Source organism: Nilaparvata lugens, chromosome 11, assembly GCF_014356525.2.
Source record: "Nilaparvata lugens isolate BPH chromosome 11, ASM1435652v1, whole genome shotgun sequence".
Classification (NCBI taxonomy): Eukaryota; Metazoa; Arthropoda; class Insecta; order Hemiptera; family Delphacidae; genus Nilaparvata; species Nilaparvata lugens.
Window position 1 is genome coordinate 12,396,214 of NC_052514.1, and position 16,251 is coordinate 12,412,464.

The 16,251-nt window shown below is 35.3% G+C and overlaps 2 protein-coding genes across 2 annotated transcripts; one reads left to right on the forward strand and one right to left on the reverse strand.

Annotated features, from left to right (window-relative positions):
- Positions 1-7,832: 7,832 nt before the first annotated feature.
- On the reverse strand, positions 7,833-9,802 carry LOC120353559. Its single transcript, XM_039437604.1, has 2 exons — positions 9,406-9,802; positions 7,833-8,353 (listed from the first exon to the last, which is right to left on the reverse strand). Exons 1-2 carry the CDS (start codon positions 9,763-9,765, stop codon positions 7,973-7,975), a joined length of 741 nt encoding a protein of 246 aa, XP_039293538.1. The 5' UTR covers positions 9,766-9,802; the 3' UTR covers positions 7,833-7,972.
- Positions 9,490-15,330, forward strand: LOC120353558. The gene is made up of 2 exons (XM_039437603.1): positions 9,490-10,242; positions 11,047-15,330. The coding sequence occupies exon 2, from the start codon at positions 11,066-11,068 to the stop codon at positions 12,695-12,697; it is 1,632 nt and encodes a 543-aa protein (XP_039293537.1). The 5' UTR covers positions 9,490-10,242; positions 11,047-11,065; the 3' UTR covers positions 12,698-15,330.
- The last annotated feature ends 921 nt before the right edge of the window (positions 15,331-16,251 follow it).

Genomic DNA, 16,251 nt, shown 5'->3' on the forward strand with positions numbered 1-16,251 from the left:
GAGAGAAGGAAGTGTGGATGGAGAGAGAGGATGAAGGAGTGGATGTTGAGGAAGAAAGGCGATAGGGAAAAGTTCCAGAGAAAAATAAGATAGGCATGATGAACAAAGAACAGAGACGATGAAGAGGTTGTAGAAGGCAATGATAAAACAGAGAAAGATTGAATTTGAGTATATATGGAGGATAATAATTAAGAGTAAAGTAAAAAGAGAAGTAAGATGATTAGAAGAATATTTTTGTGAAATGATATTACAAGTGAGTAATATTATAAGGTAAGGGAGAAAAATAATGGTAGGTGTGATAATAGTTCAAATTGGAAAGCTAGCGTCGAAGGGGAAAGATTATAAGAGATGGAAGAGAAATCTTGGGGGAAAATAGGCAGAATTCAAAAAAAGAGAAACAAACTCAATGGGTTGTTGGATGAAAAGTGGAACAGTAAATTGAGAATCAGGACAGTAACTGAAACTGATGGATAACAAGAAGATCAGAGGTGAAAGAGTAAAGATTGATGTAAATAGAGCTTAAGGGAAGGACATGGTAGAAGAGAAGGATTCAAAGAACGAAGAGTGAAACAGTGCATAATTCCGGAATTAAACGGAATACAGAATCGTGAATAAGGATGGTTTTCATATGAACAACCCAAAGGGCAGAGTAAGGAGGAATGAAAAAAAAGGAACAAAAGATTAGAAGAAGGAAGATAGCAATTTGAAAAGTTCATTTCTATGTGGAGAGTAAATGGAAAAAGTAATAGATAAAATGGAAGAAGCTATAATGAAGCAAAATAGGTGGACGTGGCACCAATAGGATCATCATGATTCTGTGATACCAAAATGAGTCTACAAATGTAGTGGAGCAAGTAATAACCATGAACGCCCTCCATGAACACTTTTCCTCTCTCTGTGATAGAAAAGCGAAAATGTTTCAGACCTAAGGCTTTAATATGAAATTCTACAGGAGGCCAGTCGGTTTGCTAGAGCAATAAGGAGGATCAGCATTATTTAAGGTCGGCAATTCATAATCTTGGTAGAGATGAGAAAAGGAATTGGAGAAAGGATGCTCGGAAAGAATGATTTTTAAGTAATATTGCTACCGTATGGTTGAAAAATAAAAATTATGTTAACGTATCATCACGTCTGAACTCTGGCTAATCAAGCTGGAAGTACATATAAGGCTGATTCTTAATTAACCAAGGATGGTTTAGGCCTGTTTTCTTCTTCAACAACTTCCTTACGCAAGTTTCAGATTATAAAGTTTGAAAAGTGATCCTTGCGAGCAAGGGTTCCTGTGAGGCCGATTATAAGAGCTAGTAGATACATAACCGGGTTAAACTCTTTTTTTTTTGCGACTTTTCCCCCCCTCCCCCCTCCCCCCGCACCCATCCTACCTTCCCCGCACCTCCCCCGCCCCCTTAGAAGAACCTCTCTCTCTCTCTCTAGAAGAAGAGGAAGAAGAAGGAGAAGAAGAAGAGGAAGAAGAAGGAGAAGAAGAAGAGGAAGAAGAAGGAGAAGAAGAAGAGGAAGAAGAAGGAGAAGAAGAAGGAGAAGAAGAAGAGGAAGAAGAAGGAGAAGAAGAAGGAGAGGAAGATGATACTCTCTCTCTCTCTCTTGTTATGCTCTAGTTAATATAGTCATGGCTAATTACATTTAGTCATGCTCAATTACATTTAGTCATAGATAGAAGGAGAGGAAGATGATACTCTCTCTCTCTCTTGTCATGCTCTAGTTAATATAGTCATGGCTAATTACATTTAGTCATGCTCAATTACATTTAGTCATAGTCTATTTGATGATTAATAGTAGAGAGAGAGATATGTGTGTGAGAGAGAGGTAATCTACTGACAGATTCAAGTGAAACGAACTTAACTGAAACATGTTCTTGTCAATGGGTTGTACACACAACGAACGTTATATTTTTAATGTTTCCAAATACACATGTATCTTTAAACTCTCTAGAGAGCGAACTATGATCTTTTACATTTTTTATCGGCAATGTCATATAAGCATTTCCAGAGATCATTAGAATTATTAACAATAGCTAATGATTCATCATTATTTGAACAACCATAATGGAAATGACCGGTTTCTAATGCATCCAATAATTCAAAAATTTCAGATAGAATTGGAAAGTGAAGATTTTCTGTTTTTGTTAATGCAAGATCACTCACCTCATCACCCGTTGAAAATTTAATATTCTTTGCAATTAGATCAAATTCATTGAATGAAATTGTCATCAAGAGACGAGATAGTTTCTTGAACTTTGAAAAGCTATAACAATCAACCATATTTTTCAGTTGAGTGTATGTACAGGTGAAACGCGATAAGAAATTACTTGTATCTGCACACTTATTGCATTGAGCTTCAACGCATGTGAGATCTTTTCAGCTCAACTAACAAAGCAATACTGAAGATTAAACTTAGACATTGTAGGTACAATGAAAAACAATCGAGTATACACTAGAAATTTATTTACACAATTCACTACAATTGTTCATCACTTCCTCTTCAATTTTTATTAGTTTACTAACAGACAGTTTATGAGGTCTGTAATAGCATAGATAATCATTTATATCGTTCAAATTCACTGTGTTTAAGAAAATGTCTTTTAGTTGTTTCACCAAATGATGATTTTCATGAGTTGAATGTTTAATTGCAATTTCACAGGCGTCATACCAATCAATACACTCTTCTAACCTCATTTCCAATTCACTATCAGCTTGCATCCACTTGCACGGGTCCATGATGAGCAAATGAAGAAACTATACATATGTCGGTACTAATATAGAGAAATTAAACGGTTCCTGTGCCTTTCCTCCAATACAACATACACGAGCAGTATGATATTTCAATGCTTGCTTACAATAAACACATTGAATTTCTTGTCCGTTATAGAAAAAGCCATATCTTGCAAAGTTTTTCTTTTCTGTATTTGAATAGAATTGACATTTTTTCATGCTAAGCATTCTATTGTTTTCACACATGAAATTTGGAGATGAGTCCATATTTTTCATTATCAAAGTATTGTAATGAACCGCTGCGAAGAGGGCACATCGGCCGTGCGGATTGCGATGATGAATTTCACAGGCATTATAACACCAAGAACTTGTAAAGTAGTTGAAATTTGGTTTCTCAATTTCATCCGGTAAACAACATACGTTTTTGTGTAACCTTCTAAGAAACTTAGCTTTCTCTGTACCTTTTGTGTAGATTTTATCATATCCTTCAAGATAAGATATCAATAATTCGTCTGTATAAATAAAATTACCATCTTCCCAGCGTATTTTGTGATAATTGTTCTCAGCCCATGTTACTTGCTTACGCAATTTAGCATTCAATTCCGACTTTGCAAATGGCGACTTGAAATGTAACACAACAAAGCTATTTAGCTGATCTACGATTCCGATTTCTTTCACGATAATTTGATTAGAAGTTCCCTTGAACCAATGCATGTCGACTGTTGCAAATTTTTTACAGGGGGATTCCTCCTCCTCTTGCGCTGTTTTGTCCTCCTCCTTTGTCCTCCTTTCTCCTCCTCCTCCTCCTTCTCCTCCTCCTCCTCCTCCTCCTCCTCCTCCATTCTCCTCCTGTGGTTTAGGTGTACTACATCTTGAGTGATAGTAGAAGAAGTCTTGTTCGGTGTCAAGATCACACTGCGTGTCAATAGATTGTGTTTTCTTCTCAGAATTATAACACATTATAGGCGTACTACATCTTGAGTCATAGTAGATGCTGTCTTCTTTATCAAGATCGCACTGTATCCCAATAGAGCGTGTTTTCTTCTCAGAATTAGAAGACATTCTAGATGTTAACCGATCAAAGCTAAAACCTCAAATGAGTAAAATTTGAAAAATGCAATACTTATATAGCTTGTACTCTATCGAGAAATTACTGAACTTCCTTCACCATGGAAGTAAGGGGAGTGTACTCCATGATACGATCACTGATTAAAATGCAATAAGCGGAAGTATTTGGAGGTACAGCTTCCTTAAATTCCATATCTATTCTAATATCTGTGGAGGATTTCAAATGAGAAGATTGATGTGAACAGTCAATTACAATCAGAGGTGTTTTAGTACAAAATGTGTCAAAATCAATCTCTGTTCCAAGCTCAGTATTGATACTATGGTTATAGTACGCCGAGGGAAAATCCAAAAACATACGGTACATCAATTCTTGTTTACCAAGGAGGTTTTCATAAGGAAAATAGTCAGAGTTCAAGTACACCTTTGCATTTTGAAGATTACAACTATCAAATTCCGAGATTGATTTATTAATTTTATTCTTACGATCTGTTTGAAACGCTAAAACAACATACTTTGGTGTGTCGAGATGGGATGCGGTTTTTACTGCCCAAGAATGAACAGTGCTATTTTGTAAATTTGGTAATTCTGAAATCTCCCAATGACGAAAGCTCAGCTTCAGCGGTGTATCAGCATCGAGCAATCTCAAAAATTTCAACCTCACATGATCTTCTAAAGTAATATAGGGAATTCTCCATTGAAGCTTCGTTATTTTTATATTAACGTTTGTTGCTTCTGTAGACTCGATGCAATTGAGATCTGTTGGCGATCTTAATAATACAAGTTCTTGTTTCAAGTTTAAAATTATTCTTTGAAAGTCTTCAAAAAATGGTAAAACTAATTTAAGAGGTACACAGAATGTAAACTTATTATCTTTCAGTGTATATCCTGCTCTGTCAAACCCGGCCAAGTGATATGTGTTCTTATCAAACATATTTTTCACTAGTATAGCTTTAATTGTTGATGTTAATCCAATTAGTCTTGATTTAGAAATTTGTTGACCAGCCAATTCATATCGAATTTCATCAAAGAGATTTCCTATGAGGTTACTGGATAATATATACTTAGCTTCTATCGGAGCATCCCCAGCCTTCGCAGCTGGTTTTGTACACTTCACCTCCCCCTCAATAAATATAAATGATTTGCATGGAAGGCTGTACTGATCCATAGAAGCCACATGGATGCGAGCTTCATCTGAGGGTTTAATTTCTTGTCCCGAATATACTGTATGAGTATGGAACTGAAATTTAGTAATATCATTATAGAACTCGAGTTGAGATTCAACATCGAGTATTTCACTAATTGAGGCGCCGTACATGACGCCAATCTACTATAAATCCCAACTTTTCCAATATTCTCGCGCTTTTCGCCGATATAGCACGTAGCTTTTTAGGTGTTGACTCTATCACGTTCGAGTCTCTAATGAGCTTCTGTGAGCAAATGCTAGTGCGAGGTTTGAAAACGAGGAATCCCATTTCAAGTTCTTTGTTTTTCACGAATGTGAAGTCTAATTGTAATTATATCTCCTCGGAAATCAATAAACGATCCTTCTTGATCGGTTACCTTTACATTAATGCTTTGAATTCTATGTGTGTTTAAAGGCATATAGATTATCGGATTAGGTGTTTCATTTATCAAATACCCGCTAGGTACTCTAGGTGAGAACTCGTATATAATATGTTTCTGTTTGCCCTCGAAGTAACTCCCACAGGCTATATTGCACTCAACTACAATAGAGTTAATATTTGTTATGCTAACTAAATGCTGAGAATAATACCATTTATTCGGTTGTAATATAACATTATCAAAACCAAGCATTTTTCCTATTGAAGTAGATGATGTAAAGTCAATAGGCTTATCAGAACGAATTTCGAGCTTCATAGTATTCGTGTTAGCTCTTATATTAAGTTTCTTTTCGTCACTATTCAATTTACTCTTTAAAGCTAATATAATGTCATCAACTTCATATGCACCCGTATCAAGATCAATTAATTTATCACCATATTTGAAGCTAGAATTTTTACCTTTTATAACATTTGCAATGCTATTGTAAGTACAGAAATTAATCAATCCAATTTCCCATTCTTTATTTTTATCCAAATCGAGAATTTCTTGTAAATGTTCATAGAGATCACTTGATCTAGATCGTAATGTAATAACAACCATCTTATATGTTTTCGGTACAAATACTGGATTACAACTGGTTCGCAAAAAACAAGAGCATAAGGTGTCCACATATATTTGTATGTAATGGTTGCATGTGCTCAACATTGTAAAAGATATTTACACCTGTTTCTTTTTTCCAATATTTATTCAATTCATAAGGTGGTTGTAAATTACCAATTGGATCAAAATAGTAAACATTTGATCCTCGTTTCTTATAACCAACCCAGTGTGTACCATGTCCGGATTGAGTGTCTAAATTAACAATACAATTCTCATTTTTTAGAATTTTATTAGGTAATGTATCTATCATGTATACACCTCGTAGGGGAATTTGTAATAATTTACACCATTTTATTAGATCGTGATTGGACAATTCACCATCGATATTCATTTTTTCACCTTCTTTGTCGTTCTACGTTTTTTAACTCTTTTTTTCTTTGGGAATAAACTTACACCATATGGTGAGGAGGAGGAGGATGTGGGGTTGGGCCCAATCAAAATACGACCACCTCTCGAGATTGGAGGGTACGGTTTCAAATAGTAACCTTTACCTGCAATATGCTGTTTCAACTGAGCAATAGCTTTTTTCCTTATCGAGCTGCTATGAGTTTTCACTATGCTCTTCTTCTTCTTCTTCTTTCTCAATCCACCGCCAAATGCTGCTTTAGCTTTCATCACGTTTGTTACAAGATAACTAAGTGCTCTTTCACTTAGAGATGATTTTGGATTCTTGAATATTTCCCACGCTGTGTTTGCAAGAGCTCTGTCTGCAATCGCACGCGACTTATTATCACTATTTTGAGTGTATGCTATATCATGTACCTTACAGGCTCTATCTAATGAATTTATGCCTTCATCCCCCCTCTTTAACCTTTCATTAACCTTAGTGCCAGGGCCACACCACTGGTACCCCCCCGGGAGGTGAATTTCAGGTGATGCGTTTATTAATTTATTTATAATAGTTGATGTAATGTCCCCTGCAGTACCCGCTATACCTTTGACAATTTTGCTAGCCGAAGTCAAGATTCCTTTACCTCGTTTCCTAGAAGATAACTTTCTTCTACATACCATTTTTCATTACCTTTCAACTCAATAGTTGAACACCGACTGAGGTTAATTAATCAAACACTTAACCTCAATCGAGAGACAAAGAAATTGTCTCACTATGTGCTTTATATATTACTACAAAGTTGGTATGTTTTAATCAATAGGGAATACAATTTTCTATCATCATGATGTGTCTTATTAACACACTTGTTAAGTATGTTGTAAGTTTTGTAGAAATTGCAAAGAATTGAACGTTCATCAATCATAAATCTATACCAATGTCTTAGACTAACATCGAGAGAAGCATCTGATGAATTGACACATGATTTGATATAAGATAATGTATGATTTCTTACTAGCAGTGATTCCTGCATCAATTGAGGTGTTTCCAAATCCCTAATCTTATTTCGTACATTTTGTATAGATTCCAATATTCTCTTACTATCATTTTGCATTGAATCATATTTTTTCAAAGCAATATGGAAAAGTAATAGCATATTCACACAACATATTATAAAGAGAAGAACAAATAAAACTCTCCATACGATTATCTTCATTGCACAACTTCTCCATTCAAGTGTTGTAAGCATACTGATAAAAATAGATTGTTATACCTATAGTGAGTGTATAGCGCAAACAGATGGAGGAGAATCTCGCAACAAGGTCAAGACTGGCATGCGCGTGTGCGCAGCAGCAACTATAAAATAGCTTCTCTTGTGAGCGAACACTCATTGACTGTACAAGAGCATTACTATTCTACATTCATTGAGTGTTCAGTTACAAGTGGATCTATTCTTGCGTGAACTATTCTACATCTTCTTCTTCTTCTTTGACACAACAAACAGGTGAGAATTAAGAACAATTTTTTAAAAACAATATTACAATTTATTATCAAACACTACAATATTTACATTATATACTACTTGTGAAACATATAACCACTACATGCTATGAGAATAAGATTGTTAAATTTTAACAATCTTAATATCGCTCCATGTAGCGGTTATATGCTTCACTACTATTCCTAAATTTTTACAGTTAGAATTAAATTTTACAACTTTAGCAGGTGAAATTATTGAAGAAAATCTCTGAGGCAGGTATACCTCAGAGATTTTCTTCGTAGATGCAATATTAATTTTTAAAATAATTCTTCTACCGTGATGGTTCGTTTCCTCCCGTACTGCGATTATACCATGTGGAACATCCTCCGCCAGCTCACGGAGAGGTACCCACGGTTTTGGCGTTGGTTTATTGATTAGTGTGATGAAGTCCTCATCATCATCATCATCCCGTGCGGCTGCCTCCTCCAGTAGCGGAGCCATGGAGGTGTTCTCAGACATATGTTTCTGTTAAATGAAAATCTATGATTAGTAACTTTATTATAATTTGTTTCAGATTATCAACTACTTGTGATCAACAGATTATTGTCATAATCTCAACTTGATATCATCGGATTGACAAGACATTCTCTACACAAAGTGAGTAATATCAGTTATTGAAATAATATTTCTTGCAGAATCCAATAGTGAATCAAATTAATAAGCAAACTCTTTCATTGCAACAAATAACTATCAACTGAATCAGTAATTTTCTTATCACTTCAATATTATAGCAAAAAATATGTAAGCATCATAATAATGAAATCAAAATATTCATCTTATTCAATTTTTGACTGAACTACTAGTAAGCTTGATCAGTTCAAAAATAAAATTATACACATCTTAACTGAACTCTAATCATTTAATATCACATTGTGCATTGTACAAAGACATCTATTGGAAATTAGTTTTTTCTCACTTATTAGATAGTAGCATGCATTCAACCTAATCACTTCAAATAATTATATTTCTTGATTTCATAAAACAATTTATGCTCCACATTGTGCATTGTACAAAGACATCTATTGGAAATTAGTTTTTTCTCACTTATTAGATAGTAGCATGCATTCAACCTAATCACTTCAAATAATTATATTTCTTGATTTCATAAAACAATTTATGCTCCACATTGTGCATTGTACAAAGACATCTATTGGAAATTAGTTTTTTCTCACTTATTAGATAGTAGCATGCATTCAACCTAATCACTTCAAATAATTATATTTCTTGATTTCATAAAACAATTTATGCTCAATTCAAATGAATATATCATATTCATGTAGTTGAATGTACATCTTGACTGATCTCTAAAGTTGAATTAAGTTCCTATATTCGTTATCAAGAAATTGTCTTTCAAATCAGATTCATCAATAACTCCAATGTGAGTACATGTAATGTGAACATTGGAAATTAGTTTTTCTCAGTAAGAAATTTATCAGATACTAGCAAGCTTTTGGATGACAACATTATTTAAAATTATCTGTTCACATTACATGTTAATAATATTTGAAATAACTAACCTTTGGGGGTACGAAGTTGGTTTCTTCCTCATCCTCGAGAAATTGCAGTTTTCTCTTCCCCTGCTGTCTGTTGGTGGTAATTGTTGTTAGCGGCACTCGCTTCGGTGCCCATCCTAGATGAGATGGTGGTGGTGTGTCTGGTATAATGAGCTCATCGCCGCTCATCCCTCTCTCCACGAAGACTCCACGTCTCTTCAGGGGCGACTCCTCGGGGTCGGATGCGACAGCAGCAGGGGGAGCAGCGGTGGTAGAAGGAATCTTCTTCTTCCGCGCAGCTTGCACTGCCCAGTAAGATGGGAATGATGGTTCTTGTTGAGGAGGTGTATCCGGAAGGATGTACTGCTCACGTGTGGACTCCATGATGATAGCTAGGATATGTGTGAAACGTGACTAGTGGTCGAGTGAAGCTGGCAAATCCATTGACCGCCGCTTATATACTCATTCGTTCCTCTCTCTCTGTTTTAGGGTGAGTGAGAGATAGTGCATTTTCCCGCTTGTCACATCCTTGACATACAAATGCATTCTTACACGTACAGCAAGTTGCATTCAGAGAAAAAATATCAAATTCTCACAATGCACTCGAATTCTCACTTCCACATATCTCGAATAACAATATTTCGAATGTAATCTCCTCATTAATTTTCATAATTAACATCACATGTTGACTTGCTAAATTTCTTCTCAATATTATTATTGTGATTTTCATTATGTTCGTTGATTTCACAGAGTTCGAGACTGCATAATCACTCCAGTCTTCGAGGAGGAAAGACGTGTGAAGAACTAGTGTAAGCAGAGAGAGAGAGAGAGAGAGACAGTACAGCACATCATTCATTGCATGTAAGTATGATACAATTCTTTATTTTTCTAATCATGATTTTTCAGAAGTTACTTCTTTCCTGATACTACTACTACTACAATGCACTTAGGAATCACTAATATCTCGATTACAACAGAGTGCATATTGTACAATATCCAGCTTGTTTTCCCACAGCATCTTCTTTTTCATCATTTGTCGTTTCTTTTCCATTATAGCTCATCTTTTTATATATACAAAATGGAACATGTATCACTTTTTCATAAGGATTTTCAATAATATATTTGCAATATACACATTGCAGATATGATTTCTCATGTAAAAAGTATCCATTTATTGCAAAATAGTCTGCTCTATTAATAAATACCGAGAGCTTGAATGGTTCTGGACGATGGAAAGTTAAAACTCGTTCTTCATATTGCCGTAGAATATTATTATCGAAATTCTCCTCTTCACATGAAATATTATCTTCTTTGCGCCATCCACAATTTGGACTACATCGTTCATGTTCCTTACTAGGATCGTCTGTTGGCAACCAATTTTCTAAATATACTGAACAAAACACGCATTGAACAACGTCAGGTGCTCGCACAAATTTAAAACCCTGTTTAGCCATATTTTGAGGTGACAACAGACTCGATTCTAATTTCCATCGATTATCAAATGTTAATAACCTCAATCGTTCGTGCATGAAAATCTGATCCTGTGAGAGCATTTTTTGCACTGTACTTGCAGCTTGTTAAATCACAACTGATTTTTAGATTAATGTTTACTTGTTTTTATATCTAATTCTGTGCCATAGTAATATATTCTTTGTTTGTTTTCAGTAACCCGCTAGTAGCAGAGATGGAGCATAGCAGAGAACACAGAGTTGGAGGGGTGAGTTCGCGAGCAATTCGCCATCGCATTTCCTTCGAAAACGTAGCACCTGACATTGAAAATGTGCTTCAAAACTCGAAAACTCGTGTTTTCGAGATAATAAGAGAACACGCTGCACGTTTCGAAGGAAATGTCAAATGGTTTTTAGTATTAAATGTATTATTGTATAAGATGGTAGTTTTAGAATCAGAGGAATCCGAAGCTGTTTCATCCATTGTGAATCTTCATAGCTACTCGGCCATAGGCATGAATGTCTTGGAGAGTTATGACGAATTGAATGAACAATTTATGTTAGCAGTTAGGAAAATTTTAAGTTCATTCGATAACTTTGTTCGATTTGGGAGTGGGTGGGTGTTGAAGAAGATTGACTCGCTTGATGTAAATGTGATTAGATATAATCCAATGTACACAAGCAGTTATATTCAAACACCCCAGTTCATCAACAATAAGAAATGTGTTATCAATATCAAAAATCTTTCTGATAAAAAGTGTTTTCTGTGGAGTGTTCTAGCCTATTTTCACCAGAAACCGAATAACAGTCGCTTAACGGTGAAATATTTGAGCAAATTTGCTCACAGGCTGAACACTCGCGGAGTTAATTTCCCAACCACCGATCGCGACATAAAGAAATTTGAAATTCTCAATACAGACATCGCAATTCATGTTATCGCGTATGATAACAAAAAGTTTTTCCCCTATCGAACAAGCATATTCCGTACGCGTAAATACCAAATTAATCTTTTAATGTTGAAAGGCGATGCAGGAAAAACTCATTTTTGTTTAATTAACACCGCGAACGGGAAAAACGGATTGTCGCGTCTTCTTTCTCACCTTTCGAAAGCTAAAGAACAAGTAGCTGTTTGTAATTTCTGTTTTCACAGATTTACATCAGACAAAAGAGTAAACCGGGATGGGAAAGCAAATTTGATGAGACATCTAGAGCTTTGTTCAAAGTTCCAGTCTCAGAGAACTTCATACCCAAAACGTGGTGAGACAATCAAATTTAGAAAACTCGGTTCGACTTTGAAGAAAAAGTATACAATCTACGCGGATTTGGAAACATTTGTTGTGAATATGGATGATAATGAATCTGAGGATGTACCTATTACCAGAAGTTACACCAAGAAAACGGCGCGTCATATTCCATGCGGGTATTGTTTCGTTGTAATTGATGTGAATGGGGATATCGCGTACGGGCCAGTACTCTATAGATCGAGTAATATCAATGAAAAGATCATGGAGAAATTTCTCAAGGAAATAATCGAAGTGGGCGATTTATTGAGTGCAGATATAAAATGTGAAATTCCGATGGAGCATTTAAGTGAACGTCAGCAACGCGAATTTCAAAACGCTGATAAGTGCGGCCTTTGCGATGAAGTTTTTACCGAAACAGACACAAAGGTACGCCATCATGCACATGAAAATGGAAAGTTTTTGTGTGCTGCTCATGTGTCGTGTAATTTAAATACTCGAACTGACGATACGATTAGCTGTTACTTCCATAATTTTAGCGGATTTGACAGTCATTTTATTCTAAAAGCTCTCGCAAAATGTAAAAAAAAATTTCCTGTATCGCCAATACATCAGAAAGATTTTTGACATTGACAGTGGGAAAAATCAAGTTTTTAGATTCATATAAATTTATGAATGAATCTTTAGAAGTATTAGTGCGCAACTTGGTAGATAGTACAGATATGGAATCGAAGTTCAAACGACTGTTTTCAGTATTTAATGACCCCGATCTCGAACAAAGGCAACTATTGTTGAAAAAAGGAGTATATCCCTATTCGTACATATCTTGCCCTGAAAAATTCGCTGAGACTTCTCTCCCTCCGATAGAATGTTTTTATAATGATCTTAACGATACACCCCTCTCCCCCAAAGAATATGAGCATGCACAAAGAGTGTTCTCAACATTCAAGTTGAAATCTCTCGGCGAGTATCATGATTTCTATCTGTGCCTAGACGTCATGCTATTAGTTGAGGTTTTCGAAGAAATGAGGTCAACGCTTTTTAGGTCATATGGCCTCGATGTGACTCATTTTCTTTCGCTTGCTCATTACACTTGGAATTGTATGTTAAAGTTCACCCGGGTTGAACTCCAATTGATTAGCGATCCTGATATACATCTATTGTTTGAATCAGGAATGCGCGGTGGTGTTTCGTTTATTGGCAAGCGTTATTGCGAAGCCAATAACAAACACATCCCTGACACATACGATCCCACAAAACCAAGTAACTATTTGCTTTATATAGATTGTAATTCTTTGTATGCGCACTCTATGAATCAATTCTTACCTTATGGAAATTTCAAGTTCCTCTCAGAGGAAGAAATCCATGCTCTTGACTTTACAAATTTGGAGAGTGAATCAGAAACTGGTTATGTAATTGAATGTGATCTCAAGTACCCACAGGAGTTACATGATATGCATGCCAATTTCCCTCTCGCTCCACTTCATCAAATTCCTCCTAGCGAATTGTTCTCCGAGTACCAAACCAATGAGAACGGTCAAACTCTGACTAAAAAACTCATGAACACGCTTTTTGATCGAGAGAGGTACATTGTTCATTACATGAATTTGAAACTGTACCTTCAACTCGGATTGCAATTAACAAAGGTACATCGAGTCATTAGCTTTTCCCAATCGCCTTGGTTGAAGAACTACATTGAGTTCAATACCTGTAATAGGCAAGCCGCGAAAAATAAATTTGAAGTGTCCTTCTTTAAACAGATGAGTAACTTATGCTATGGAAAATCGATACAGGGAAATCGGCATCAATGTAATGTTCAAATTATCACAGACGCCAAGCGTCTAGATAAGTACATTTCAAATCCCCTATGTAAACGCTGGCAGATAATAAGCTCGGATGTGATTGCGGTTTTCTCGCGAAAGTTGGAACTAAAAATGAATAAGCCAATCTATTCAGGTTTCTGCATTCTGGATTTGAGTAAACTGCACATGTATGATTTTTTCTATTGTAAATTGCAAAAAATCATACCATGGCAACGCATCCAGCTCTGTATGACTGATACAGATAGCTTCCTCTTATCATTGGAGACACCCGACGTCTACCAACTGATAAGAGAAAATCTAGAATTGTTTGACACTTCAAATTACCCAGCTGAGCACGAATGCTTCTCCAATGAGAGGAATAAAGTTGTAGGGAAATTTAAGGATGAGGCAGCTTCATTTCCTTTAAAATCTTTTCTGGGATTACGGGCGAAATTATATTCATATCTTGTAAATAATGAGAAGGAGGAAACTGTAAATAAGTGTGTAGCAAAAGGTGTGAAGACACATGTGAAAAATAGAAAACTTAGTTTTGACTTGTATAAAAAATGTTTGATTGAACGATGCCAACATATAGAAAAATGTAATATGTTGAGATCCTTCAATCATAACATGCATCAAATTGAATGCGCAAAGGTTTGTTTAAGCCCGTTCGATGACAAACGCTTTATTGCAGAGAACGGAATCGATACATTACCATTCGGTCACTACAAAATAGCAAACTGATGGCACAGATCAGTGTGTGTGTAACAAGCTAGTGACCAACACATCGAATTCTGTTTCAAGCGTGTCTTCACACAAAGAAGAAGAATGAGTAATATTAGAGCAAAATTAGCAGCAGAGCTTCACTCTGCTGCACGTGTAAATTACCCCACACGCAGATATGAGTTGAAGAATGAGAACGATTTATATCAATCAGATCTGATTGAGATGGGTAGCTTATCTAAATTCAATAAAGGATATCGTTATATTTTAGTTGTTATTAATTGTTTTACTAAGTACGCTTATTGTATACCTTTAAAGAATAAGACTGCACAAAGTGTTTATAATGCACTCGAACCCATTATTTGTAAGAATAGACATATGCGTTTTTTCCAGACAGATGGAGGGAAGGAGTATTTTAATAAGCATGTGAAAGATTTGTTAGATAAGTATAATATCAAGCATTATTCTGTTTTTACTGATAAGAAAGCTAGTATCGCTGAGAGATTTAATCGTACAATAAAATCAAAAATATATCGATCTTTAACTGAACGTGGGAGTAAAAACTGGGTTAATAACTTACAAAATATTGTAGATGATTATAACAATACAGTACACAGTAGCATTGGAATGCGACCTAAAGATGTAACTAAAAAACATCGTAAACGTGTTTTAGAATCACTAAACTCTGCATTTAATAGACGATTCAAATTAAAAGTGTTGAAACCAAAATATAAGCTAGGTACTTGTTTTTAAGAAAAGTCTTTTCAAAAATGAAAGGTATTGAATTTCATGTCAATGATATTCCTGAGAGAATTCTCCACCCCAATAAATTGAAACAATTTTCTCTTGCCATATTCGATGATTTACAACTTAGTCACACACCTCAAATAAGAGATTATTTTACTATGGGTAGACATCGTAATATTGATACAGCATATTTAATTCAAAGTTATGGTGCAACACAAAAACATTTCACCAGAGATAATGCAAATATGATTGTTATATTCAAAATTGATCAATTATCACTCAAATTAATACATAGAGACTATGTGGGTGAAGATATTTGCTTCAGAGATTTCAGTAAATTGTGTTCAAATGTGTGGAATTCTAAGAAGCATAGTTTTCTTACTATTATGACCGAATGTACAGCTAATAGTGGAAAATATAGACAGGGTCTGGATAACTTTATTGACATTCAGTAGAGAGTGAGTAGCAGTGAAAGAATGAGGATGTCTCGTAGAAGACAAAACGCTAGTGTTGCTCTAATCGATAAGATTAAGAAATTGAGGAAAGTTATTAGAGATAAACATAGAAGCATTGTACATTTTGAAAAGCAATCTGACAATTACAGAGAAAAACTTTTTAAACCGATTATCACACCTTTAGTTGAAATGGGGAAAACTAAATCTTCTCTCCACTCTGATCAGAGTTTTATACCAAAAAAGGAGGAACAAGAAGAAGAAGAAGAAGAAGAAGACGAAAGTATGGAATTGGGAGAAAAACATGATGATGAAACAATAGAAGTTGCATCACCATCAGCAGCTGAAAAAGATCTAAGCATGAACGAATCAAGTATATTTAATTCAACTAGGCTTGAGAGTGATACAAGCGCTAACATAAAGAAGATAAAGAATCAAGTGCTTGCACAATATTTGT